Here is a 27,822-nt window from a genome sequence, read left to right as displayed (position 1 = left end):
ATCTAACCAGTTCCCCAAGCCCAACCAAGGAGCAGTACCCAGCGGGCTTCCAGTGGGCAGGCTCAGGAGAAAGATGGAGTGGGCTGGATGCTGCCTCCAAGCTGGGGCAACATCCAGCCCACCTGGCTGGCCCTGGGGGTGCTGACTTGGTGAAGGGAAGGACCAGGGTCTCCCACAGCTCAGGGGCTGCTCGGCCTGCTGTCAGCTCACCGCCTGGCTGCAGGAGAGGGGTGTCAAAAATGATCAGGCCTCTTATCACTTCTGCCTTCAGCAGGTTCCTATGGCCAGCAGGATGGCTGGGGTTGCCCAGGAATGGGCTGGGTTGCTCCTGGGGCAGTATAGGAAGGCAGCAGGAGGGTGGTTGCATTTTCTGGTGGCTGGAGAAGGCAGCAGGGATGATGCACAGGAAGCTTGGACAGGTGCAGGGATGCATTGGATCAGACACCCCTGAGCTGGGGTAGCACCCACCCACCTAGCAGCCTGCCCAGGCTTCCAGCACCCTGCACACCATCCCCACTACCTTTTTGCTGGCAGCTGGAACCCAACTGCCCTCCTGCTACCTTCCCACACTGCCCCAGGGACAACCCAGCTTGTTCCTGGGCAGCCCTGGTGTCCTGTTGGCTACAGGAGCCTGCTGACGGCAGAAGTGGCGAGGGGCCCAATCCTTTTTTTTTTTTTTTCCTGGGGCACCTGCCCACCTCTCCCATAGCAGGGCAGTGAGCCAACAGCTGCATCATTGCAATTTGCAACTTTGTAATCTAAGCTACATCAGGATTTAGTTTAGTTTGCAGTGATGCAAACTCATTTAAACCCCCCCAAAAACTCTTGCACATGTACAGCGTGACGCTATTAAGCCACACAGTGACACTTCTGTCACATGTACATGGTAATGGCATCCCATGTACAAGCACTCTCAGTGGTCTTTGGTCTCCTGACTTAAGGTGTTGTAAAGTAAGTGTAACCAACTGGGCCATGTGTCCTGTTTCTTGAGGCTTTTCACTGCAAATCTTTATTAGCATCAGAGGGCTCTTGGTCCCTGCTGGCAATATGCAGGGCACCTCATGAGGTGGGGTATTCAAATCCAGAGGCACAAGTCACTTGTAATGCTTTAGAAGCTGTCAGTCATGATAATGGTAGCAGCAGTGAGGGAACAGAGACTTCCCTCTTATACCTGCCCCATAACATAGGCTGCTGTAATACAGCATTCATAGGTCTAAAATGTTGTCTCTCTCTGACATGGTTACTTCATATTAGAAGGTCTTACTTCAGAGCCAGAGCAATATTAAAACTATTTGCCTCAAAAGGTAGGGAAACCTGCACTGTTGCAATTAGTCAGTGGTTCTGGAGCAGTGGTTGTGGACCCCTAAAAAATTTCTAATGGAGGTACAGACCCCTTTGAATTGCAAGTGTGGGTATTCACATACTTTTGATTGAACAGTCATCTTTCACAGATCCTTTAGAAGTAGGTCTGTGGACCCCCAGGGATCTGTAGACCAGAGAAGCCAGATATTAAAAGGTCAGATGACTAGAGCAGCAGCTAAACCCATCCTTCTGAACCAAACAATGGATCAAATATTACATTAATTCAGTTCAAACCGATAGATGTTGCCCATGGCCTCCTCTTTGAGGCATGACACATTTAGTATTAATTTGAAAGAAGAATTCCTCCGACTGGTGTAAAATGCATGGATTCTACAAGTGGGTCAATTATAGCCTGTCAGTTAAATCTTCAAGAGGTATTTATTTCATAATCTAGAAAGGCAGCTACTTAATATTTCATCCATTTTAAAAAAATATTCATCACTACTAATGCTTTAGCCTTAAGTCCACTTGATAGCTGCCTAACATCCATTGTTTCCAAGTCATGGGTCTCCATGAGGCATAGAATCAGAGGGGTTAAAATATGACATAAGTGGCAGGTACACAGTTTCTATAACTAGCACTCATTTTGGCCAATTTAATGCATGAGACAGATCATCTCTGACACCAACTCTAAATACATGCCCACTCCCAAATCAAATCCAATACATTCCTATATGACAAGGCTAAAATGTAGAAGCTTTATCAAGTACAGGAAAAAAAAGCTTTAGACACAAATGGGGTTAAACAGCTCAGATGACAGCTGTTCATATCGACGAAAGGAAAATTTCCTCAATTATTCATGTGCAGCTTAAACTGACAATGAAGCCAACTTCAGCATAGCACTTCTCCTACATTATTCATGCTATGGAGCCAGCAGAATCTCTATAGAGTGACTATCCTGTGGATGCAGCCTGTAAGCTGCTCTAAAGCTAAGCTTATTCATAAAGAAAGTGAGGAAGAGAAATATTTAAATGGTTTATGTTTGCATATAAATAGTTCTTACGCCATGCAACAGCTTTGTAGATCTGGGGCATGTTTTCTGTTTGGCAGCAGCATGTTGCAGTTGGGATACCCCCCAGCCTGCCTTGCCCACATGTACTCTCCAAAAAAACAAAACATGGTCCAAACCTGAAAGCATACCGCTGAAGGCACATTGGTGATATACATCTTGTTACCACAGTTAGCAATACAACAGAGGAAGTGCTTGAACTGAGCAGCAAATCCACTGAAAGAGGGACCCAATCCCAGAGATACTAAACTGAAGGAGTGCTGTCATCTCAGTTGAGACGACGTCAGTGGTCTAGGGATCCTTAAGAGCAGGAGCATCTTCCTCAGAGTGGCATACAACACCTGTCACTTCACTTATAGTGAAAAAGCAGAAAAAAGCAGCAGCTCTGCTGGAGCAATAAGGTGTGCTGCAGCCATCTGTAGTCTCAGACTAACAGCTTCAAAACAGAACTTGAAGTTACAAGATCATGATGCTCTATTGCATCAATTGATTTATGAATGCCCTATGGATACCTACAGGTATAGCAGTGTGCACAAGCTTTTTTTTTTTTTTAATACAGGTACTAAGTACAACTAGTAACATATGCTCCAGCAGCATTCTTTCTCTGTCTGAGATCAGGAAGCGTGTATGAACTGCACTTCATAAACCAAACTAAGGGATTATGGCCATGTACAGACAGTTGAGGAGGTTAGATGGTGTTAAAAATAGCCACCCAAGCTAAGGTAAATTGGGATTGGGGACACGGGGTGGGGGGAAGGGTGGCAAAGTCCACAGGGAAGGGAAAAACCGAAGGGCAGGCAGGGTCTGTAGTGGGGTTGCTGGGGTCCAGGAGAGTTTGGCAGGATCAGTGGGGCTTGTGTGGTCCATGAGGGAGCACTTCCCCAAACCCTGGGACTAGGGGCTATTTTTAGCTCCTTGACACCTCCCCCACCGCAAACCTAACCCCCATCCTTCCTACCCTGACTTACTTCCTCAGCTCCCAGCACTGGCAAATATTGATGAAACTAGCCCTGAGAGCAGCTTGCAGGACAGGGGGGGAGGAGGGAGAGGGCTGGCTGGTCATTGCCTACCTGGGGGTGGGGCAGGAAGGACTGTGGGGGCTAAAAAAATAGTCCAGAGCCAGGGAGGGGTAGGCAAAATGTGGCTGAAACTTACATTGGTCTACAAATGGCTGACCTGAGCCAATAGTTCTGAACTTCTGTACAGTTTACACATAGGTCCATCAAACTAGAGCAACATCTGGGCAAACCAAGTTAGATCAGGTGGCCATTTTTAACGTGATGCAACCTCCTCTTAACCTTCCCAAATGTCTGTATGCAGCCTGTGTGTGTTACTATGAGTTATGGTGCAAATCACACACTACAGACCATTATAATAGAAGTAACTGCCACAGTCCTAAAGAGGTTAGTAACATATAGGTTTCCCTCAATTTATATGGGTTCTGTATATGTGGATTCGCTCTTATGTGATGAGCATTTTTAGACCCATAATTTGTTATATGCAAGGTAAACTTGCTCTTATGCGATTGGCATTGGCGCCCCTCCCCACTCCCCCGCCGCAGAGCCCAGGCACAGGGGGGACAGACTGAGCATGGTGCAGCCCAGTGGCTGCAGGCAGCTGGCACCAGCTGTCCCCAGGGCTGCTGCAGGGAGCAAAGCAGAGGGAACGGTCAGTGGATGTGGGGAGGGGGTGTGCCTCTTGCTGCTCCACCCCCCTGGGAGGGCTGTAGGCTGTGCCGGGCTCTTCCGGGGGGGTGGGGGGGGACAGGCACATGCCCCCAAATCTGCACATTGGATGACAGCAGGCTGCTGGTGCAGGATGGGGCCAGCTGTGCATGCTGGCCACTGTGTGCCCCCTCCCTCCCCTGGCTCTACACTCAGGCTGCTTGCCACCCCCAGCACCACTCACCATCCCCAGGCTCCATACACCACATAAATTGAGGGAAACCTGCATACAATAGCTAAGGTGAATGGTTTTGGGTTTTTCTTAATTGAAGATTAAAAAAAAAAAAAGAGAGAATCCACTTGTCTCTCCATTCTCATGGAAAGGCCAGATACTTCAGATTTGATCCAAAGAACAGACATCATGCATTACTGGGAAAAAGGAATTAAAAAAAAATTAAGTTTAGGATTGTTTTCTGCTGGATTCCACTTTTACTGGTATAGGTGATTGGAAATCAGTCTATACCTGTAACAGAACAGAAGTTCACAACACAGATTGGTTTAGAAGTGGTGGAATCCAGTCTAATATTTCCTACCCTGCCACAATCAAAGGGTGAATGTGTGTTATGCTTGCTACAGATTTAAACTTTGCTGCTGACAGAAAACCATGCAACATAGACTCATTCTAACTCAGGCTAGGTACAGGCATGCAAAAAGCCTCAGTCATATCCTATGATGACCTCTAGTGGTCAGAGAGAGGTAGTTAGCTATGTTAGCCCAGAGTCAGAAGGCAGGGTAGATGTATAAACCTTTAATCAGCTAACTAAATGTGTATTATCTCTATATAAAAACACAAGCTTTTGTGAACCTGAGTTCACCTCATCAGATGCATCTCACTGATGACCAATTCACTGTTTATTTCCTTTGAAATAGAGTTGGAGAAGCAAGTGGCACACATTTTAGATACCATCCTAATGGTTATTAATACTTGCTCTGAAGTGGGAGAGTTGCGTTTAATGTTCTTCTCAGCCCAAGAAGGTTTAAATTTATCTTCTCAGACCTTCCACTCTAATGCTTTAACCAGTAGCCTAGAAACTGGGAGTGCCACCCTCCACTCCCGTCAATAATCAGCCTCTGGACATAAAAAGAGTCCTGGGTTAGAGAGAGAGCATGTGGGTCTGCGATTATTGTAGTCAACAAGTTGTTATATAAAACATGGGTCTTACCTACTGCTTTGGATGCATTTCAGATGGAAAATGGCTTCGAATGCTCTGCTTTGTACTGAATTCAGTATTGTCAGGCTTTGTCAGCATATTAGACTGCTCAAAGCAGGCTTACCAGATCCAGTATTCTAAAGGTATTAGAAACCTACCAAGACTGGACTGGAAGTGTTGTGGGAAGGCCTACCTAGGGAGTCCAAGCAAGTGCAAACAACTCCTGCAGGAGTTCATTTCTTAAGCAGAGAAAGGCAACACACACACACACCTCCTGCAAGGTCAAATGTTACTCACTTTCTAAGACATGACTTTTGCTGCCAAAAGTAACTGAGCATAAACAAATCCATGGTAATGTCAGTGTCCCTACGGTAAAACAAGCAATTTCCTATAACCTCCCTAGCCAGAGGGTTGTTTCCACTTATTCTCAGGCTGGAATTTAAAATGAGTCAGATCTGCTCTGGGGAATCAGTAATATATCTTGTAGCTCCCACAGAGGCCAGCCAAAGACTTCACTATCCTCTTCCAGTGATCAAAAACTATTCCAGATTATTCTAAATATTATTCATATTTATATCTATGCCTGTAGACTTTGGATGCTGTAGATGAGAGTAAAGGAAATAGATGGGCTTATGCTGGAATTATACTGTGAATTAATTCAGCTCTTAACTTATGCCATTACAGATTTGACTAGGATCCGGCCTTAAAGAATGTTTGTCCTATAAAAGCGTCGGATTTCCAACTCTGGGGACAGTTAAGTCTTTTTAATTGGACATTTTGCTCAGGTAGAGCCTACTGTTCTGCAGAATGACAAAAGGCTATTCTACCCCCTCCCCTTCCACATCTGACCCCAGGGTAACTCAGCTGTAAAACAGATATCTGATCACCAGGGATCCTGGTTTTCTCTGATAAAAAATCCCCAATTTTTGGATTAAAAGAAGTAACCCCAAATACACATTTTCCCATGATTAAAATAAAATACCACAATCTATATATCTATATACTAGTGGTGTTTCATTTTAAAATCACAGAGAAATGTAGTTTTTGGTTTACTTTTTAAAATCTGAAAAAGTGGGGATTTTTTTTTAAATCAGAAAAAACCAGGATCTCTGCTGATCACTCAAGCTGGGGTGTCAAAGATGGACAGGCTTGATGCTAGCCACATCACTCCTTGGTGTATCATGAGATATAGAAACTGGTGTGCCCTAACCATGCCAGCTTAGTGAACTGACTTGCTTATGTGCTGTAAGTGACAATATAGACAAGTTCAGAGTCTTGTAGCATAAGCCCCAACTCCTGGACTCACTTGAATATTTGAAGGAAAACAAGCAAACAAACAAACCAACCAAAAAAACCCCATGCCCTTGGCTTTTAACTTTTATTTAAAAAAAAAAAAAAAAGATTCTAATTCTCACAGTTCCCAAGAAAAGCTTGAAAGCCACCACATGAGAAAGGATCTAAAAAGATTGTTTTTTTTAAACATAAATAATCATGCTTATATGGGGGCCTGACTTGTCATTGCAATGTTTTGTGTTAACAACTGATGTTGTAAAAAAGCAGTCAGCAACCTACAGCCTGTGGGTTGGATATAACCCATGCACTCACTGCGTACAGCCTATGGAACCAGGGGCTTTGGCCATGGGTTTCCCCCATGCTGCAGTTGGCGGCAGCCGAGTCCTAGTACCAGCCTGTCTCAGACCCAAGCCAGAATGACCCATCATCACAAACAGGCTCCTGAACACTCCTCCTTTCAGCTCCATTACATTTAATAATTATGCTTATTAATGTAATAGAAGGAAGGAAAGACCACCATTGAGTTCTAGTTTTCCCAAGGTCCTCAGTAGTCAACGACCACATTTCCAGCTGCAACCCATCAGGGCAACTACATTTATCAGAAATAGCTTAGTAGGTTTTCTATCCTGTACCAAGAAGAAACTAAACAAATATTATGGAAAGTCACCATAAACAGCTGTCATACCGTAACATCAAATGAAATTCCCATCTAAAACATAAGATTTCTTACAATTCTAGGATTCCTCCCATTACCCCAGTTTTCATCTCTATTCAGACCTCTCTCTAGTCTAGGTTATATCTGGACTTTACTTACTGTCTTTCTGTACAAGACCATTAAGTCATGACCTTTCCTTCACAGCTGAAATTCTCATTGAAGCACTTGTCATTTCATGTATCACTTATTGCAACATCCTTTTATTTTGACTGGAAAAAATGGCATTTCACCCTTTTTGTGCTCATCCAGAGGGCTGCTACAAAAATCATTTTCCTCAACTATTACTTTCACCTTGCTCTGTTACTAGGATTTAGAGACCTCAAATTGGAGGGTTGGACTAAGGAAATCTCATGAGGTTCAGTAAGGAGAAGTGCAAAGTCCCACACTTAGGATGGAACAGTCCCATGTACCAGTACAGGCTGGGGGCCAACTGGCTAAGCAGCAACTCTGCAGAAAAGGAGCTGGGGGTTACAGCGGACAATAAGCTGGATAGGAGTCAGCAGTGTGCCTTCATTGCCAAGGTGGCTAACAACATACTGGGCTGCATTTGTAGGACTGTTGCCAGCAGATTGAGGGAAGTAATTAGTCCCCTGTATTTAGCACTTAAGGCCACATCTGGAGTACTGTGTGCAGTTTTGGGGCCCCCACTGCAGTAAGGAGGTGGATAACGTGGAGAGAGTCCAGCAGAGGGCAACAAAAATGGTTAAGGGGCTGGGGCAAGGGAAGTTTAGGTTGGATATGGGGAAAGACTCAAGAGGAAGGTAGTAAAGCACTGGGACAGAGAGGATATGGCATCTCAGTCCTTGGAGGTTAAGGCCTGGCTCTACAAAGCCTTGCCTGGGATGATCTAGGTGGAGATAGTTCTGCTTTGGGCAGAGGGTTGGACTAGATGACCTCCTGAGGTCCCTTCCAACCCTAATTTTCTATGGTTCATCTAGTGGCCCCTACTGGCTTTCCTTTCTCTCTCTTTTACAAAGAAACAGTGTCTTCTCCTTATGGCCCTCCATTATCCACGCAGAAGCTCTTCCTTCATTTCTTCCAAAAGTGCCAGCTCCCTGCCTCAAACAAGTGGGTAGTAAAGGCTGGTATCACTTAACATTTTCTAACAGACACTCATATGCTTTCTTCCATGAGTTCCTCCTCTCCTCTCTTGTAGGAAGATTGCTACATAGGAGTCTGCAAAAATATTGCATCACCCTTTCAAATCCGTACTTAGATGTGGTGACTATAAAGAACTCAAATTTAGCTGCTATTGTACTGGGACCATTCTCTACCATACTAACTAACTGTCTCATTGTTGCCTTCTGCATAGAGGGTGTTAGCTTTTTAGCTAGGTATGAAGACAATGGTTGGATACAGACCCTCTAGGGCCATCTTTTTTTAAATTTCCATTTGTACATCACCTGGGTACAGAGGAGGTCTGGTCCATGACTAGGGTGCCCCTAGATGCCATCATAATAGTAAGAGCACATGCATCATCTCAAACAGATCTGCGTAGGGAAGCTGCAAGACTGATTAGCATCATGATTAGCAGAAAACTGCATAGCTATACATATTCAGAGGAAAACCATTTTAGTGCCTTAGAGGGATGTTGAAAACATAATTAAGCATGTCAAAACAAGAAGTCTGACAACATGACTCAATTGGGAAAAGTTGTCCTATTGCCATTTCAGTACACTTTGTAGTGGTTCATTTTTGACAGGTTATCAATGTGCGGTTACATATTGGTAAGTTCAGGGTCATGAAAACCACTGAACTCATTAATACGATTCATATAATTGGCAATTGTCACATCTGTACTGTTAATACAGTATCTGCTTCCTGATCCTAGAAGCAGATCCATATATGCAAATCCTAACATCTAGTGTTCTGTTGTCTTGATTTGGGCTCCACGTGCATGTCAGGGACTGAAAACATGGATCCAATTGCAGGATGGAAACAATTTCATACTTGTTAAGGAACTCAACTGCATATGCTTGGCTTATTAGCATTATATTGTAAATCTAGTGTGACATGTGGTCTAAACCACAATGCCCCAAACAGAAAGGGGCAGTTACAAACATTTGTGAGGTTTTGTATTTTAAATTATTTTTGAAGATTGACACAAGTGGGCAAGAGAATCTAAGCCTAGTTTAAAAAGCAAATCTAACTGCAGTCCTCCCTGGATTTTTTATTTTTATTTCCATGCTATTTTCTTGAACTAATTTTAGTCTATTTTCTCTATAATAATGATCTGCATTCACCACCTCGTGGTGAAAAGGAAGATTACATTTCAAAATATTTTTTGCCATAGCTTAAAGAAATACAGCCACTTAAACAAAAACAAAACCCCCAAAAATGAACAAACAACCTGTAGGGGGGCAGTCAGGAAGGCCAAGGCAGACATGGAACTGGGACTAGCTTCCCAAATTAAGGACAACGAGAAGTCCTTCTTTAAATACATAGGGGGTAAAAAGAAGGTTCCGGGTAACGTGGGGCCTCTGCAGGACACGTTACGAAATTTGGTCATCATACCAGATGACAAAGTCAACATGTTTAATGATTTCTTTGCCTCCATTTTCCTAAGCAGGGACCAGAATAATCACCCCTCCACTAGGTCCCCCTCAGGCCCCAGGGGAGGCGCACCTAGGGCAAAGGTTAGTGAGGAACTAGTTAGGGAGCTTTTGGAGGGACTGGATGTATTTAAATCAGCCAGTCCAGATGATCTCCACCCTAGAGTACTAAAGGAATTGGCTGAGGTCATTGCAGGACACCTGGCACAGCTTTATGAGCACTTGTGGTGCTTTGGTATGGTGCCAGAGGACTGGAAGAGGGCCAACATGGTTCCCATCTTCAAAAAGGGGAAGAAGGAGGACCCAGGAAACTATAGGCCAGTTAGTCTTACCTTGATCCTAGGCAAGCTGTTTGAGAAAATTATTCTGGCACATATTCACAAGGGGCCAGCAGGGGAGGTCATGCTTAGGGGCAACCAACACAGGTTCATTAGTGGCAGGTCCTGTCAGACCAACCTGGTGGCCTTCTATGATCAGATCACCAAATCATTAGATGCAGGGGTAGCAGTGGACATAGTCTTCCTGGACTTTCGGAAGGCCTTCGACACCGTCTCTCACTCTGTTCTCATTAAGAAACTGGGGGACTGTGGTGTCGACACCTCCACAGTCAATTGGGTCGCCAACTGGCTGGAGGGCTGCACCCAGAGAGTGATGGTGGACAGGTCATTTTCGACCTGGAGGGTTGTGGGCAGTGGGGTCCCCCAGGGCTCGGTCCTCAGGCCCACACTGTTCAACATCTTCATCAGTGACTTGGACGAGGGAGTAAAAAGCACCCTGTTCAAATCTTCTGATAACACTAAGATGTGGGGGGATGTGGGCACGCTAGAAGGGAGGAATAGGCTCCAATCGGACCTAGACAGGCTACAGGGGTGGGCAGATAAGAACAGGATGGGATTCAAGATCAACAAGTGCAAAGTGATGCACCTGGGGAGGAACAACCGGCACCATACCTACAGGCTGGGGAACTCCATTCTTGTCAGTACAGAGGCAGAAAAGGATCTGGGGGTCATCACTGACTCCAAGATGAACATGGGCCGGCAGTGTGGAGAGGCAGTCAGGAAGGCCAACCGCACCTTGGCATGCATCCACAGATGCATCTCGAGCAGGTCTAAAGAGGTGATCCTCCCCCTCTATGCAGCACTGGTCAGGCCGCAGCTGGAGTACTGCGCCGCACTTCGAGAGGGATGTTGACACCATGGAGAGGGTCCAGAGGAGGGCCACACGTATGATCAGGGGGCAGCAGGGCAGGCCCTATGAGGACAGGCTACGGGACCTGAACCTGTTCAGCCTCCAAAAGAGAAGGCCGAGGGGGGATCTAGTGGCCTGTTACAAACTAGTCAGAGGGGACCAGCAGGCACTGGGGGAGTTCCTGTTCCCCCAAGCACCGCCAGGAGTGACCAGGAATAACGGTCACAAGCTGGCAGAGGGTAGATTTAGGCTAGGTATCAGGAGGCGCTACTTCACAGTCAGGGCGGCTGGGGTCTGGAACCAGCTTCCAAGAGAAGTGGTGCTGGCTCCTACCCTGGGGGTGTTTAAGAGGAGGTTAGATGAACACCTTGCTGGGGTCATTTGACCCCAGTACTCTTTCCTGCCATGGCAGGGGGTCGGACTAGATGATCTGCTCGGGTCCCTTCCGACCCTAGAAGGTATGAAACTATGACACCCCCCCCCAAAAAAAAAAAACAAAACAAACCAAAACCAAACAAAAAACCCCCCAAAACCTTAAAAGTTGAATTCTGCCTCTGGAGAAAGCACATCTATTTTATAAGAGCATTATACAGGTAACAGTGAGCCACATTCTTAACGAGAATGTCAGCATAGTTCATTAATTGCAATGAATCTACAAAATGTCATCAGTAGTTAGCTTAAGCAAATAGCTGTTGATTTTTTTATTTTTTTTGCAAAAGGGTAAATGTACTGTCTGTCTGTTCACTGTTAATGACATCCAACTCAGTTCAAGGAAGCAAGTTACATATTTGAAATTGCATATATATTTAAATAAAGACTCATGTGACTTGGATACTCTCTGAAATCACCAGCTATACTAAATGGGCAAAAAGATGTAGTGGTGTTAGTGGCTAGCCAATAAACAGAATTTCATAGACTACAATGCTAAAAACCCACAACCAAGTTCAGAAAGGTGTTTCCCAGCACCAAAAACTGGAATTTCCAGTTCCAAAAGAAGTCTGGTGTGTCAGAATTAAGCTTCATATGCAAGATTTGGACAGCCAAGTTTTGAAAATGGAACAGAATACCAACATACAGTACTTAAAAGTGAAAGCAGTACTCAGAGTTGTAGGAACTCAGTTCTATAAACCAGAGTCTAGGCTCTCTTAGTCTTGAAAAGCTAATCTATTTGTTCTGACAAATCTTTTCAGCTCTACTGATCAGGTCTCTAGTCTTAAGACAGGTTTGAGGGTGGTGGGGGGAGAGGAAGAAGGCTACAGAAGTCTGTGCTAAGCACCAAAACCAACATCTAGTATGACATACTTTAACCACCCTAGAGGACCCCTATATAGCATGACATGACATTTCAGTGTCTATTTTAGGGATAATGTGGCTGTCTGGGTAATCATAATCAACCATCAAACAATATGAAACAGAACAGTGATAGCTAACTCAATATCTTCATCTTTCAGCCTTAGCTCATTTTTAGCCTTACTTTTTTTCTAGAAGAGTAGCTCATAGGACTTCTTTCAAAAATACCTCAGCATAAAGTACCTTACACCTACAGACATGTGCTTTTTAGTTCATTTCAAGATTTCTCCACTTCTCTCCTCTTCTGCAGGGCAACGACATGCAAAGCCACTTCCCCAGAAGCTTACCCACATTGTAAAAGTCCTCTGCAATTACTTTTTCTTACAGTTCTCCCATTCCCTAGCTTCTCCACTATAACATCTCTCCTCTTCCTTGTACCCAACACAAACTTGAAGTATAATAAGGAGAAAGATCACCTACCTCTTTCCCAGCTGAATCTACTAATTACCCCAAGTCCTCTTATCTCTCACTGATAAGGCCAGATTTACTGTCCTTTGTAAGGATAAGCAGCCCACCTGAAAACAATTCTGAAACAGTAATTGTGAAAAGCACTTTGAGAGCTCTGGAATGAGAACACAGCACTGTAGGTTCTGAAAACTAAGTCACAGCTATGGACCTTTGAGCGCCAAATCCCAGGGGCCTGTTATAAAAGCAGGCCAGCCAAGACCACAAAACAAGGTCTTCAAAGATTGTTCTCGCATCAGAGAGTCACATTCCATTTTCTGTTACCAGGTACTGAGTTTGGAGTTTCCAGAGCCCAGCCCCAAACTCTAAGCCCTGAACTTAATTTCCTGGTCCCAGTTTCTTGCTCTGTGTCAATTACCAAGATTAATTACTCAATGCCACTCCTCCCAGTATTATAAAAACTGTTGTGTGTTTTATATAGATTTGCTTTTTCAAAGCCCTTTGCAGACATTAACTTGCTAAACCTCCTATCCCCTATGCCACTGATATGGAAGATAACTTTTTGACCTTTGCAGCTGCTTCCCATGCACTTGCATCTATTGTTCAATCTTTTAAAAGAGTTGAAACTCACAGCTGAAAAGGGCAATAGAAGAGCTAAGTAGCACTATTATTAAATGATGCTTCCCATAAGTGTAGCTACTACTTAGATGTGGTACTTTCTAATTTCATAGCTCAACTCCTGCTATGTTCTTTATGTGGGGCTGCCCTTACAGACTGACTGTATGCTTCAAGGTGCTGATACAGCTCTAAATCAGAGGTGCTCTAGCTTTTTGCTCAGTGGACCAGATGAGTAGTGTGGCACTGGCCCACAGATTGCATTGAGACCTGTGCAGGACCGAGTACCACCTGCTTCCTGCCCTGCATGCTGGGATTGGGCCCTGAGGCCTGCTGCTGCCCCCTCCCTGCTCCACATACAAGGAGTGGGCCCCAGGACCTGGTAACACCCATCCCTGGCCCTGCGTGCTGTGATCAGGTACCAGACCTAGCACACAGGGCCTGGGGCTCCCCATGTGTCTGGATACTTGGCAGCAGGGAAGCAAGTCACCACTCCTGTGGAGAGCCAGAAGAGATGGCACCAGGGGCTGGATCTCACCCATTGGCTTGGGGTTAAGCATCCCTGCCCTAAACAGTCTGAACCCTACATACCTAAGGGACTGCTTTATCTTTTAGACCCTACTGCGATCCCTAAGGTCAGCTAAGGGCAACCTTTTGCAAGTAGCATCAATCCACCAAGTCTATTTGGCAAAAATACGTGGGAGATTGCTCTCAGTAATGACCCCTCAGCTCTGGTACCCTCCCTCCAAATCTTGAGGCCTGCCAGAGCCCAAGGCTGGACATCTTTGAGAAGCACTATTGGGCCAGAATTTAGCAAACAAAGCTATTTGGACTTCCATTTAGCAAACATAGCTGGTCTGGGATGTTGTTTAATGGGTTTCTGGTTTATGTTTGCTCCTGTTCTACAAGCATTTTTCCTGTTTTATAAGTGATTTTGTATTTCTCTTGTAAGCTGCCCTGAGCTTCTATTGGAAAGTGTGGCATATACATCAAATATGTATACGCCACCCATGTGGGGTCTGCTCCCTTTTGGAGTCTCTGGCATGCCAGCTGGAGGAGCTCCAGGCCACAGTCCAGAGACTGCGTGCCATCAGGGACTGTGAGCAGAAGATAGACTCCTACTTCCAGGCCCTTCTCCCCCAGGAGCCAGAGGGTAGACCATGGTCTCCCTCCAGGACAAGGGAGGACTCCCGGACCTCCCATTCTGTCCAGGAAAGGGGATGGACCAAGGTGGTCAAGGGCCCTAAGGCCCACCGTACCAAGGCCCCTGCCCTGGCGGAGCTTAGCAACAGGTAGCACCTCTTGCAGCTCCAGCACAGCCTGCTGAGTAGCCAGCTCCTGCAGGCAACACAGGCTCAACTGCAGCTACTGTCCCTGCTCTCCCCAAGACAAAATGTAAGGTGTTTGTTGTGGGAGACTCCATCCTGAGGGGGACTGAGGGGGTAATCTGCTGCCACAACCCCTTAGTCCAGGAAGTCTGCTTCCCAGGGGCCTGCATCTGAGACATTGCGGAGAAGATCTCTAAACTCCTGCAGCCCACAGACAACTATCCCATGCTCCTTATTCATGTGGGCACCAATGACACGGCTTGGAGTGCTCCCAGCCAGGTCACGAGGCTCTACATGGATTTGGGAGCGGGGCTAAAAGAGTCTGGGGGCACGTGGTGTTCTCATCGATCCTCCCAGTCTCGGGGTATGGGCTGAGGAGGGAGAGGAGGATCCAGGTAGTGAATGAAAGACTGCAGCGCTGGTGTCATCAGGAAGGCTTTGGCTTCCATGACCACAGCCTGCTCTTTGGTGAGAGCGAGTTGCTGGGAAGAGATGGCCTCCACCTCTCTCTGCTGGGGAGGAGGCTCTTCTCAGCCAGGCTGGCTGACCTGCTCCACCGGGCTTTAAACTAAGCCTGCCGGGGGATGGGGGACTATTGCTATTGCTGGCCCACTGAGCAACCCTTGCCAAACCACCAGGCCAAGGCACTTAAGGGAGCCCACCCCTGCCCCAGCCCTGGTACAATCTGTGGGCAAGGCAAGAGCCCCCCAGGGGACACTTGCCTGCCTGTACACAAATGCCAGGAGCTTGGGGAATAAGCAGGAGGAGCTTGTCCTCCTGCTCAATGCAAATAATTATGATGTCATAGGGATAACAGAGACCTGGTGGGACTCCACTCATGACTGGACCTCGGGTATAGATGGCTGTACCCTGTACAGAAGGGATTGAGTAGATAAAAGGGGCGGGGGTGTAGCTCTCTATGTTAAGGAAAGCTACGCGTCCCTGCAAGCTGATGTTGGTGACCAGGGCGGATGACTGGAAACCCTCTGGGTTAAAATCCATGGGGAACATGGCACACGGGACACAACGGTGGGAGTCTACTACAGAGCTTGACCAGGAGTTAGCCCGGGAATTGGCTGAGGCTGCATGCTCTAGGACCATGGTTGTCATGGGTGACTTCAATTACCCAGACATCTCGTGGGAGGATCACTCAGCAAAATCCAAGCGGTTGCAAAGCTTCCTATCATGCGTGGATGACCTCTACCTGACTCAAGAAGTCTACGGGCCAACAAGAGGTAAAGCACTGCTTGACCTGGTAGTGGCTACTGGGGATGACCTAATCGGTGACCTAGTGATCGATGGGAAGCTGGGTGACAGTGACCATGAGCTGATCACCTTCACAATCCGCCATAAACCTGGCAAGTCAGTCAGCAACACAGAAGTCCTTGACTTCAGGAAAGCCAACTTTGACAAGCTCAGGAGGCTTGTCAGTGAGGCCCTAAGGGACCATGACCCCACGGGGAGGGGAGTTCAAGAAGAGTGGTCGCTCCTCAAGGGAGCAATCCTCAATGCACAAGCTAATTCTATTCCATCTTAGAGGAAAGGCAACAAGAGGGCACAGCAGCCCCCCTGGCTCTCCAGGGACCTAGCCGACCTCCTGAGGCTAAAAAGAAAAACCTACAAAGGATGGGATTCACCTCCAAGGAGGAATATTCTGCACTGGTCCAGTCCTGCAGGGAGCAAACCAGGAAAGCCAAGGCTGCAACTGAACTCCAACTAGCTTTGAGCACCAAGGACAATAAAAAGTCCTTTTTCAGATATGTGGGGAGCCAGAGGAAAAGCAAGGGCAACATTGGACCCCTGCTGAACCAGATGGGACAACTGACACCCTGAAAAAACCAACCTATTGAACGGGTACTTTGCATCAGTCTTTCATGAGTCCCATGGGATGCCCATGCCCACTATGGGACAGGGAGATCTGGGTGAGGGAGATCCCCTGCCCTCCATCAATTCTGATCTCGTGAAGGAACACCTTGAGAGGCTGGATACCTTCAAGTCAGCTGGCCCTGACAATCTACACCCCAGGGTACTCAAGGAGCTGGTAAGCATCATAGCCCAGCCTCTGGCACAGGTCTTTGAAAACTCCTGGCACTCTGGTGGAGTGCCTGAAGACTAGAAGAAGGCCAATGTGGTGCCTATCTTCAAGAAAGGGAGGAAAGTGGATCTGCCTAACTATAGGCCCATCAGCCTGACTTCTATCCCAGGGAAGGTCTTAGAAAAGTTTATTAAAGAGGCAATCCTTAATGGACTAGCTGACACCAACATCCTAAGGGATAGCCAGCATGGGTTTGCTGCGGGTAGATCTTGCTTGACCAATCTCATTTCCTTCTATGACCAGGTGACCTATCACCTGGACAAGGGAGAAGAGATCTATGTCATATATCTTGACCTCAAAAAAGCCTTCGAGTTGGTATCCCATGATCACCTCTTGGTGAAACTGGTCAGTTCTGGCCTTGGATCCACCACGATCCACTGGCTGGAGAACTGGCTCCATGGTCAGACCCAGAGGGTGTTAACTGATGGAAGTCAATTATCATGGTGCCCTGTGACCACTGGGGTCCCCCAAGGCTCTGACCTTGGACCCATATTATTCAATCTTCATTTAATGACGTGGACATTGGAGTCAGAAGCGGACTGGCCAAGTTCGCCGATGACACCTAACTTTGGGGCAAAGCATCCACACCAGAAGACAGGCGAATGATCCAGGCTGACCTGGACAGGCTCAACAAATGAGAGGATGAAAACCTGCTGGTGTTTGACGCTGAAAAATGCAAGGTTCTGCACCTTCAGAGGAAAAACCTGCAGCATCCTTATAGGCTCAGCAGTGCTTTGCTGGCTAGCTCTATGGAAGAAAGAGACTTGGGGGTCATCATTGATCACAAGATGAACATGAGCCTTCAATGTGATGCTCCGGTTAGTAAAGCAACCCTAACGCTGGCTTGCATCCATAGATGCTTCTCAAGCAAATCCCGGGATGTTATTCTCCCATTGTACTTGGCCTTGGTGAGGCCGCAGCTGGAGTACTGCCTCCAGTTTTGGGCTCCACAATTCAAAAAAGATGCGGAGAAGCTTGAGAGAGTCCAGAGAAGAGCCACGTGCATGATCAGAGGTCAGGAAAACAGACCTTATGACAACAGACTGAGAGCCACGGGGCTCTTTAGCCTGGAAAAGCACAGGCTCAGGGGTGATCTGATGGCCACCTACAAGTTTATCAGGGGTGACCACCAGTTCCTAGGGGAACGTTTGTTCACCAGAGTGCCCCAAGGGATGACTAGGTCGAACGGTTATAAACTACTGCAAGACCATTTCAGGCTGGACATAAGGAAGAATTTCTTTACTGTCCAAGCCCCCAAGGTCTGCCATTGGAGGTGGTTTAAGCACCTACATTGAACACCTTCAAGAGCAAATTAGATGCTTATCTTCCTGGGATCCAATAACCCCAGCTGACTTCCTGCCCTTCAGGGAGGGGGCTGGACTCAATGATCTTCTGAGGTTCCTTGCAGCCCTAATGTTATGAAATTTATGAAAGCTATGAAATAAATGAATAAATAATGAGTATTAAACAAAGATAAATATAATTAGAATAATTTATCTGAGGACTTTGTGGTGGGTCAAATTCTCATGAATAGTTTTTCTTGTATATAACTATTCTCCCCGACCCAGGAAACACAGTGGGTGTGTCTGCACATGCATTTACACTGGCTTAAATTTACTGCTCAGTAAGTGGGAATAGGCCGATGTCTATACATGCAGGTGCTAAAGTGCATTTACACTGTGTGTGGGAGTAAAATTACTCCCAAGTCATGATGCAGGTATCAAATTTATGCTCAAGCTGGTGTAAGTCGCCATATTTACTGCACAGTGTGGGTGTGCAGATGTAGACGTGCACCCACAGTGTGCAGTAATATTGGTTACTGAACAGTAAATGCACATGTGTAGATGTGCCCAGGAAGTGCAATAAAAATAGCTGCCAAACAGGCTTGTGAATTGACATAAGCTGTTACAGATATATATCTAAGTCTCTGCATTCCTAGATAATAACCTATTCTCCAGCTGGCTAAACCACTTCGGTTTTTTTTCTGGATAGCCCATTTGTTCCACTTTCCACCTCCCAGAGCATAACCCACAGCAACAGCTGGCAGAACAATTAGAAAAATGGCCACATTTTCCCTTATTGCAACAGCATTAACTTGAGCAGAATTGGATCAGGATTGATTTGGGCCAACATATAAGACAACAATTAGAATAGCCAAAAATATTGTATTAGATACAGCCTGCTGTGTTTATTATTTTTTTAAATTACAGCAATTAGGGGAAGAAACAAAGCAGTCTTGGGACACTCCACCCAAGGGTAACTATGAGGAAACAGGATGCAAACAGGAAAAATATCTTATTGGTTGGAAAGTGAGTACAAGAACAGACAGTGACACAAGGGCTTGTGGGTGTATGAAACAACAATAAAAGATGTTGATCAGTCATAGGAGGGGGTCTTACAAAAAACTGTGAGAAAGAGAACGCAGTGAACCAAGAGTGAGGTTATTGAAGGAGTCACGGGAGAGGTGACAAACCCAGAGCATGTATTTATCAGGTATGTGGTTCTTTCAGAAATATGTGGCTTGATTTCTTCTCATGCAGTAAAAGCCAAGGGCAACCACATTGACATCAGTGGAATTCTACTAGTATAAAACTGCTATATGGGATGGGTATCTGGCCCTCATTTAAACCAATGAGGTAGATTTAACTGCCTTTTAATGCTCCCAGCAGCAGGGAGGCAGTAAGCAGAGAAAGAGGTACTCTATACCAAGACAGTTTCTAAAAATATTCCACCTGATTCGGTCCCAGGACAGGAATAATAATACCTCTATGAATGTGTACAATACAGTAGCAACAGCTATGTTTTTTGTGAGAATGTAATTGCTCGTTTCTTACTGTGCTAGTATAGGCCAGACATCTGTAGTGAAATTCCAGTCTTATCAAAGTAAATAGGAAGTATGCCAGTAACTTTAGTGGGACCAGGATTTCACTCTTAATGGGGAAAGGGAACAGTCAATAGGTTTAGGGAGTCTAGAGTCAGTAGCAGGGCTGTTCTGCGATTACTTTTACCCTGCCTCCTTCAATGGTAGGAGGTAGTTTCTCCTTCGTATTTGGCATTCTTTGTGTAAATGTGCAAGAGCATCATGGTGTTAGGCCTTTGCCCCCTTTGCATACCTAGTTCATGACATACTGTGCAGTTCACAAGTAGGTAAGCGGAACACCAAGCTAAATGCTTTGCTTTTACTACTTTTTCTCCAAACTCCACTGAAAATCTCCAAGGAATGGCTTGCATTTTTCTCCTGCTCCAGGCATGTGGATTTTGGCTCTCTCTCACTGCAATAGTGGCATTAGAAGAAAAGCATGTTCTTCAACAGTGTCTCCAAGGTCCTCCGGGTGCTCCTGGGAACAATGGAAATCCAGGACACAATGGGCAAAATGGACTCAATGGAGAAAAAGGGCAGAAGGGAGATACAGGGGAGCCTGGTAAGTTCTCTGGGTCAATCTGAGTTCATTTCATGGAATAACAAAGTTTAATAGCACTGTTTCATCTGTTTAAGTTGTTTTAAATTTAATAATCAGTAACAATCAGAGTAATTTCATATCAACACTTGCTTAGAAATCAAATGTTGACACTAGCATAGGAGAATTCTTAAGCTTTCTGAAGAATAAAGCTTTCTGTGTATGTAACAATATAGAAACCCCAAATGTACTGCTGAGAAGTACAGTAAAAGATATCTGTATAGCAGTTAATTCAGGATTTTCTATTTCTCCTGCTTTGCCTAGCTCCATTCTGCTCCATTATGAGAGAATTCCTAAGTTTTTGGCAGGTAAAAAGCCTCTCAACTCACATCATCTTTCAGGCCACTTTAATATCCTTCTGAGTGCATGAAATAGGTTGATTAGCACATGGGCTACCTGTTTATTCTTTGTGGGATGGGCTGTGAGTGAATGCTGTAAGAGTTAGGGCAGAGAGCCACAATCTCCCAACCAGCTCTATTAGGGCAGTGCTTGAACTAAAATGAGTTGCTCACAGAGTCAGTGCAGTCCAAACACAGGATATGTGCAAGCTGCTTCCCCTGCAATTGTTTTAACTCTGGCTGGGAGATAAATTTCATTGTTGCTGGCCATCTGATCACCTCCTTCTTGGGAGGCCCCAGAGAGAGGAAAATGTCCAGTTACAAACATGTTAAGGATGGCACTCTCCACTTCATTTAGAGTCTAAGCTTTCTGCAGAGGTACAGATGAGGCTGTTTCCCTTTAACCAGAATGTGTGGGTATTTTATTTATTTGAAGGGAGGAAAGGGGTGAGACAATATTTTAAACTGTAGTTTATTTATCTGACCATCTACTGGGGATTGATCAACCAAAGAATAGAAACAGTTTTAGGGGCTTTAATCAAGCTTTGTTCAGCAAATGAAATGGAATCAGCTTCCTATTCATTTTTTTAAAATCCTATTCAGGTGTCTCTGGATCGGTTGGAAAACAAGGCCCTCCAGGAAAAGTAGGACCGAGGGGTGAAACAGGAGAACCAGGCCCTACTGGACCAAAAGGAAACCCAGGAGAATGCCCACCTCCTCAAAAATCTGCTTTCGCTCTGAAACTGGGCAAAAATTATCCACCTCCTGAACAACCCATTATTTTTAATGAGGTCCTCTATAATGACCAGCATCATTTTGATTTGGCCACAGGAATTTTCACCTGCCAGATCCCTGGAGTTTATTACTTTTCATACCATGTAGAGTTATACCGGAATACCACAACCATTATTTTGATGAAAAATGGCAAAGGCATAATAGGAACATATCAGACAACATTAAGCGCTTATGAAAATATGTCAGGAAGTACCATCCTAAAGCTGGAGAAGGGTGATGAAGTCTGGTTAAAAGCACATCAGGAGAGTAATGGAGCAACACACACAAGCTACTTTTTGGGTTATCTGATATTTGAAAGTTAGATGTCTGCAGAATGCCAGGATGATAATATTCCCAGAGTATAGGGCAAAAGATTCTGGTAGCATTTAATATCATATTATATACACAGGCGGGAGCATCAGTTATTAAGGCTGCATAATGCTTTACATTATTAGGTCCTGTTTTCTGGGTTTTTTTCATTATGATTTCAAAGTTATAGCTTTGGGGCTGGAAGTTTTTGGGTGGTGCAACTGCCCCAGGCTGTTTTTTGGAATGTTACAGCCCAAACGTTTTAACTGTTTCTCAGAAGGGGGCTATTCCTTCATTCCATGTTAAATATTTCTGGAAATTTTTTCACTTTGATAAGCTCTTTAGCAGTCCCTGTTTTGGAAAAAGGTCTATACATCTAATAGTGGGGGAGCATTTGGGTCAGGGTTATGTCTTTTGCAATAGAGGTTTGCAGGTAGCTTCTAGGTAAATGCTGTCTGAATTGCCCATGAGTCCACTTGATGCTAAGAACAACTTCTCCTGCTGTTCTGCTTCCCAGCTGGTGCAGGCTGGTGTCTAGCTCAAGTATCAGAAGAGAGAGAAGGAATGTTGCCTTCCCCAGGTTCTCAGTGCCCTCAGGCTGACGCCTAGGTAGTGGAGAAGAAGAAAGCAACTGAACTGAATGCAGCATTCAGACCCCACGAGGGAACAAATTGGAACAAGGAACCTGTGGGAGGAGAAGACCAGGACTAGAGATCACTCAGTGCCGTAGTAATAAAATTCGGCACCTGGGGCAAAGCCAGCAGCAGCAGCCTGCTCCCACTCCACACAGACATCAGGGGCCACATGCTCCCCCCCATACTTCCCCGGGAATGCATGCAGTGGTGGGAGCTGCTCTTCCCCTGTGTCCCCCAATGAGTCACTTTCAGCTCTGTCCTGCACCCCACCCTGGCTGGGCAGCACCTGTTGGCGCCCCTTCACTTTGGCACCGAGAGCAGTTGCCCCACTTGCCCCCACCTTGCTATGGCACTGCTAGAGATTGACAAGAGACAGGGAAATAAGGAGTTAAGGGCAGAAACTTGGACCATGAACTAGAGATAAAGGATACTGATAGAGGCTGTATAAGGAGATCAGGAGTGGGAGCTAGGAAGGGAAAGAGGAAGGAGAACTGGAAACCAGGCAATAAAATAGGATGAAGAGCCACAAATGGAGAGTAGGTCTGTTGGGAAAAGAAATCAGGACTTGGACTAGGAAGGGCAAGCCATGGATTGGGAGAAGGAAGTTGTGGAGAGGACAGATAGATATGACAAGGAGCAAGAATGTGCCAACAGAATTAGGTCTGGCTAGGCAAAGTAACTAGGAGAAGTAAAATGGGATTGGCTGAACCATGAGACTAAGGAATGGTGGGAAAAGACTAGGATAGCAAATCCAGAGGGGAAGATAAGGATTGGCTTGGTAAAGAGACTGAGACTCAGATGAAAAGTTGGAAGTGTGGAGACTGGAAATGGGTTGGCAAAGTCAAAGATGAAGGGGTAGAAAAGAGAAAGGACAATCATGCCCAGGACCAGGAGCCTCCTGCCATCCCCAGTAGCTCCTGCCCTTACCTCCAAGATGTTGTAAGCAGCAGCTCAGCCAGATGTTGCCTCCTGGGCTGCTAGCAGCAAGCTGCTACCCCAGCCCTATAAGCCAGGCTCTTAAAATGGCTGCCTCATCAGGGCTGGCCTGTACCTGTCTGCTGCCTGCTCTCCCCCTTAGAGTGGCAGACACAAAAGGTGCTCTGCCATCCACCTTCCCCCTTAAAATCCGTTCCTGGGGAGAGGCTTTTCCCTGCTGCTCACAAAGCAGGCTCACTCAGAGCCTGCAACAGCCCTTAAGCGGCAAGCACCCGCTGGTGCTCCGCCACAGCAAGGCAGGAGTTAAGCTTGGAAAAAATGGTGGAAGAGACTCTGCCTACTAGAGAATACTATCCTCCAGAGTCTGAAATGGAGTTCAAGATTTCTGAGTTTCACATTTCCCCTCCTATCAGCCATGTCTAAAGAACCCTCTGATAAAAAGCTTTGTTTACCATTAGTATTGGTCCACATAGCAGTACTGGCTTGTCCTTCATTATCAGTTATTTTATTAGCAAAAATTGACAGGTCCAACCCAGCTGATGCCCCATGTCATTGTTAATGTGATACCACAAGATGGAAGTTGGAAGAAGGGGTGGGGGGGGGGAGGTTGTGGTTGCTTTTTTAGAGATGTAAGAAATTACATTTAAAAAAGCACATAGAACATTATTAAGTTTGCAAATTCAAGCACAGTAATTTTAGGAAATGCCAGAATTAAGACTGCCCGTGCAACTTAAATTCATTCCCCTGTGTACATATGCATTAGGACAGAGTCTTTAATTACATGATCAAATAGTTTTTTCCACAGAATCCCTGCTTCCATCAATAGACAGGATGAAGCTGCTCTGCAGGTCTCCTGGCAGAAGATGCATAATGAATGAGGCAGGGGACTGCAGGTAAAGAATGGTCTCATAGTTAAAGTAGGTGACTATTGATTTAAGTAACTGAATGCTTCTGCTTTTTGTGACACAGAATTCCTAGCTGATGCTGCAGAAGTCACTTAAATGTTTCACAGGCGATCACAAATTTTTTGTGCCCTGTTTTCTTGATGCTAATTTGAGGCTCTGTGGCCTGACTTGCACAAGTGCTGAGTATTCAAAGGTTTTGAGCATCTTGGGTAATATATAAAGTTACAAGTAGTAAACAATCTGGTTCTTAGCATCTCAAGCCAAGCACCCCCAATTAATGAATACTTTTGAACTTAAATTCTCTACTTAATTTCCCCATATGTAAAATGGGAATAATTTACTTCTTATGAAAATAAATTAATAGTTGTGGTTCAGATACTATAGTGATAAGCTGCATAGAAAAGCCCATAAAAGAATGAATAAATCTTTCTTCAGAATAATATGGAAGAAATTCTCATGGGCCGCACATTGAATAATGAGGATAAGACAAAATGTTGAATAACTGTTCATCAAATAAGCACACTCCATCCTGCTTTCTGAACAAGTCAAGGATCCCCTGAGAGAAAAACAGTCTTGAATTACTTGATCATATTTAGTTTCCTAATTCATATGCAGAAAGGGGGGCTTAATCCTTAATTTCAACATTTCCTTGCTTCCTAGTGATGGACTTTGCAGTGTTCATAATAGTCTTTTAATATATATTATGGAGGTAAGTGTCTATGTAAGATCAGATCCTTAGATCCCGCTCCAACCACTGGCAGCTGAGAAGATGATCTAAAGTCGGGGAATACTACGGCGATGGATTCCACTGGCATAGCTTGGTTTATGCTAACTGCCAGAATTACTGGGTTTGCGGGGAGCAGAGAAGAGGATATATTGTTTGTTTGAGGTGACATAAGCTTGCCTTTGAGCTTCAATAATTCTAGGCTGGCAAAGCGGTCCATTGGGACTTTTTTATCCAATATAAAGTAGGACTGCTTTAAGTTACCAGAATTGAAATGGCCTCCTACCCAGACCAATAATCAAAAACATGGAAAAAGTCACTTACGTCCCACTCTTCTTCCTAGCTGCACCTGGGGACCTGATTCATCCCATCTAATATTTTCCACTAAGTTCTTTCTGCATTATAACTTTCCACACATTTTTATAAATTGTGCCTAATATATTTCCTGTGCAGCTGCAGATGTTTTAAATTTGCATATATCATTAATCTCAAGAAACTATATGTTTTCATGGACATGAAATGCCGAATGTCAATAAAAGTTCCTCCATCTTTGTGATGATATAGTATAGTCTAAGTTCATACTGAACAATATTTATGTTCTTTCAAAAGTATTTAATATAATTAATCTTGCTGCTCAGCTATTCATTGGAAGTTGGTATGTCTACAGTTCCCTTCAATTTTTATTCCTCTACCAGTGATTTATCCTTTTTTTTCCCAATACTTTGCCACAGATATCATCCAGTTACAATTGGCACATGTTCTTTACACAACTGAAAAGGCCTGGCTCCCCAAAGTACCAACCCTGATGATATGTGCAAGTTTTACAGAGTCACCAAGTTCAGGATCTCCTGGAAGAAGTGCTAAAAACAGTCACTGAAAAGTGAACCAATACTTCAGGACCAATGGATCATCTTGTATTCACAGCTATATACAGTTTAGAAATACACTTCTTTATGTTTTCTCTGAAACAATTCATTTTGTAGTTGTAAAACCCTATTTCTGGCAGGGGAATCCCACGAGATACCAAATCTAACCCCTGCCTAAGGAGTTATTTTAAGACCCACTACTAACTCTAGCTTAACAAATACTCCAGGCAGCAACGCTAGCCCAATCGAGAAGTGGGAACCTAAACTAAAACACTAGCTGATGGCATGCATTTTTAAGGCACTTGAAGTGCTACAAAAATCCTTGCTATAAAAAAATAAGGGACAGTTGATGTGCAGTACTATAGCATTGCAAAGAATCCTGAGCCATATTAAAAAAATGACCCTTGTTCGAATGTTACATTTTTCAGGTTATACTTTTCTTCCCTACCATGCCAAAGTGTGATAAAAAGTTGGTTATGGTTCCTCTGCAGCAACATCCCAGTGTTTTGCTTCCCACAACACTCACCATTGGAACATGTCACCTCTGTGACTCATTCCCAACTGTACTGCCCTGGGGTTACTGGCTCAGTATGTTATCTGGCCTTTTATAAGCCTGGCACAAAGGCATGCTGAGGCCACCATTTTCTGGACCACTAAACCAAAAAAGTGGCTCATCAAGAGTGGCACAAACTCTTAAGCACCTACTCGCACACCAGACATCTTGCACTATAAGACAGTGTCTGGGTCTACAAAATTTGCCACCAGCTGGAGACAAGTGGAGATCCTGGAGCTCCTTTCCATCTGGGGTGAGGAGAGCACGCAGTGTTCCATCAGAAAGAACCACCATTAATCATTAATCAAGCTAGGCCATCTCCAAATGGATTTCAGCACAGATGGCAGTTTATGGGCAAAACCAGGGACTAGCGTAAGTGCTGTCCTAAAACAAAGGCACTGAAAGTGTGGTACAAGAGGAATTATGATGCCAACTGAGTCTCAGGTGCCTGTCAGATGATGTGTTTTGTACTATAAGGTGCTCTCAGATCCTCACAAGGGGCGACTCCACTGGGTTGCACTTGGTTGCCAAATCTGAGGTGGATCCTGAGCCATCTAACAACAATGATTATAAGGAGCAAGAAAACAGTGAGAAGGCTTCTGTCCAAAGTCCCAGACCAGGAGCGGCCCCAGGAAGAACAGGAGGATCCTCCAAAGGAGTCCTTCCTCCTGTTCAGGATGATCATGCAGTAAATATACCAGACTTCAGGACAGGACAGCCCAGATAGCACTGATATCAGGGAGGACCAGAGAACCAAACCACCATTGTTTTAGCCAACCACCCTGCTAACATCCCTCCTGATTACCCTGCCCTTATCCACCCAGTGCCCAACCACTCAAAGGAAATGCCTCTGTGAATGGACACTGAACCTACTAGAGTTACTGCGCATGTACAAAATAAGAATTCAGCAATTCATAACCAGATCAAAAACTGCAGATTTTTTACAAGAACTGCAAAAAGCATAGCTGTGATTCCAGGGCTGCATTTTCCTTTCCTGCTAAATTCCAAGGCCCCACTCCAAAGTCTGGAGGAAGTAGACCTTAACAGAAGAGTTACAAGGTGGTTTTGTTTTAATATGGGCAACACATTCTCTTTTCCCCGCCTTCTTTTGCAAAATGGGTGAACCATTTTTGCTGATATTCCACCTCCCTGTGCCCTTTCCCCACCCCCTCCAGTAAAAAAATAGCCTGAGGCAGATACCTAGCATTAACATTTTCAGTCTAAAATGATTTATCAAAGTCAAAAGCAGCTGAAAACTGAATCTTATGGAAGTGTCAGGTAGTCTTTACAACAGGCATCATCACAGCGTATAATTTGATACTCATGGTAGTACCTAATAAAAACTTTAGATACAAATGGGATTTTTTTGCCTCCTCCCCTTTCTCCACAATACCACCTGTCATCTTCATGCTGTCTCTAGTCAGTTTATAATAATAATAAAGAAAATCTGTGGATGTTATTTGTTAGGAACCATTGTGAGAAATACCTCTTCCAAAACAAAATACTATTAATTTTGTAGCAGCTAAGTGCTGAGAAC

General features: G+C 44.9%; 1 protein-coding gene across 3 annotated transcripts; it reads left to right on the top strand.

The window, feature by feature from the left end:
• The first annotated feature begins 18,861 nt into the window (after nucleotides 1-18,861).
• Nucleotides 18,862-27,412, top strand: LOC149866222 (protein HP-25 homolog 1-like). 3 transcript variants are annotated; one of them, XR_016441842.1, is made up of 4 exons: nucleotides 18,862-19,280; nucleotides 20,035-20,209; nucleotides 24,031-24,130; nucleotides 25,598-27,412. XR_016441842.1 is itself a non-coding variant. In XM_090043140.1 (3 exons), the coding sequence occupies exons 1-3, from the start codon at nucleotides 19,268-19,270 to the stop codon at nucleotides 21,678-21,680; spliced, it is 711 nt and encodes a 236-aa protein (XP_089899266.1). In that variant the 5' UTR covers nucleotides 18,862-19,267; the 3' UTR covers nucleotides 21,681-25,561. The 3 variants fall into 3 exon arrangements, 1 of the variants encoding a protein (XP_089899266.1); XR_016441841.1 differs by having other exon boundaries at nucleotides 20,006-20,209; nucleotides 21,187-24,130; XM_090043140.1 differs by lacking the exon at nucleotides 25,598-27,412 and having other exon boundaries at nucleotides 20,006-20,209; nucleotides 21,187-25,561.
• The last annotated feature ends 410 nt before the right edge of the window (nucleotides 27,413-27,822 follow it).

This window comes from Crocodylus siamensis, chromosome 4 (genome assembly GCF_052110815.1).
Source record: "Crocodylus siamensis isolate JL-2025a chromosome 4, ASM5211081v1, whole genome shotgun sequence".
Taxonomy (NCBI): Eukaryota; Metazoa; Chordata; order Crocodylia; family Crocodylidae; genus Crocodylus; species Crocodylus siamensis.
The sequence above is the reverse complement of the archived record's forward strand: the minus strand, read 5'-3'. Positions and strand labels throughout refer to the sequence as shown.

Coding starts and splice junctions, on each gene's coding strand:
- LOC149866222 (XM_090043140.1), top strand. Junction 20,210..21,186: donor GGGAGATACAGGGGAGCCTG/GTAAGTTCTCTG, acceptor AATCCTATTCAG/GTGTCTCTGGATCGGTTGGA.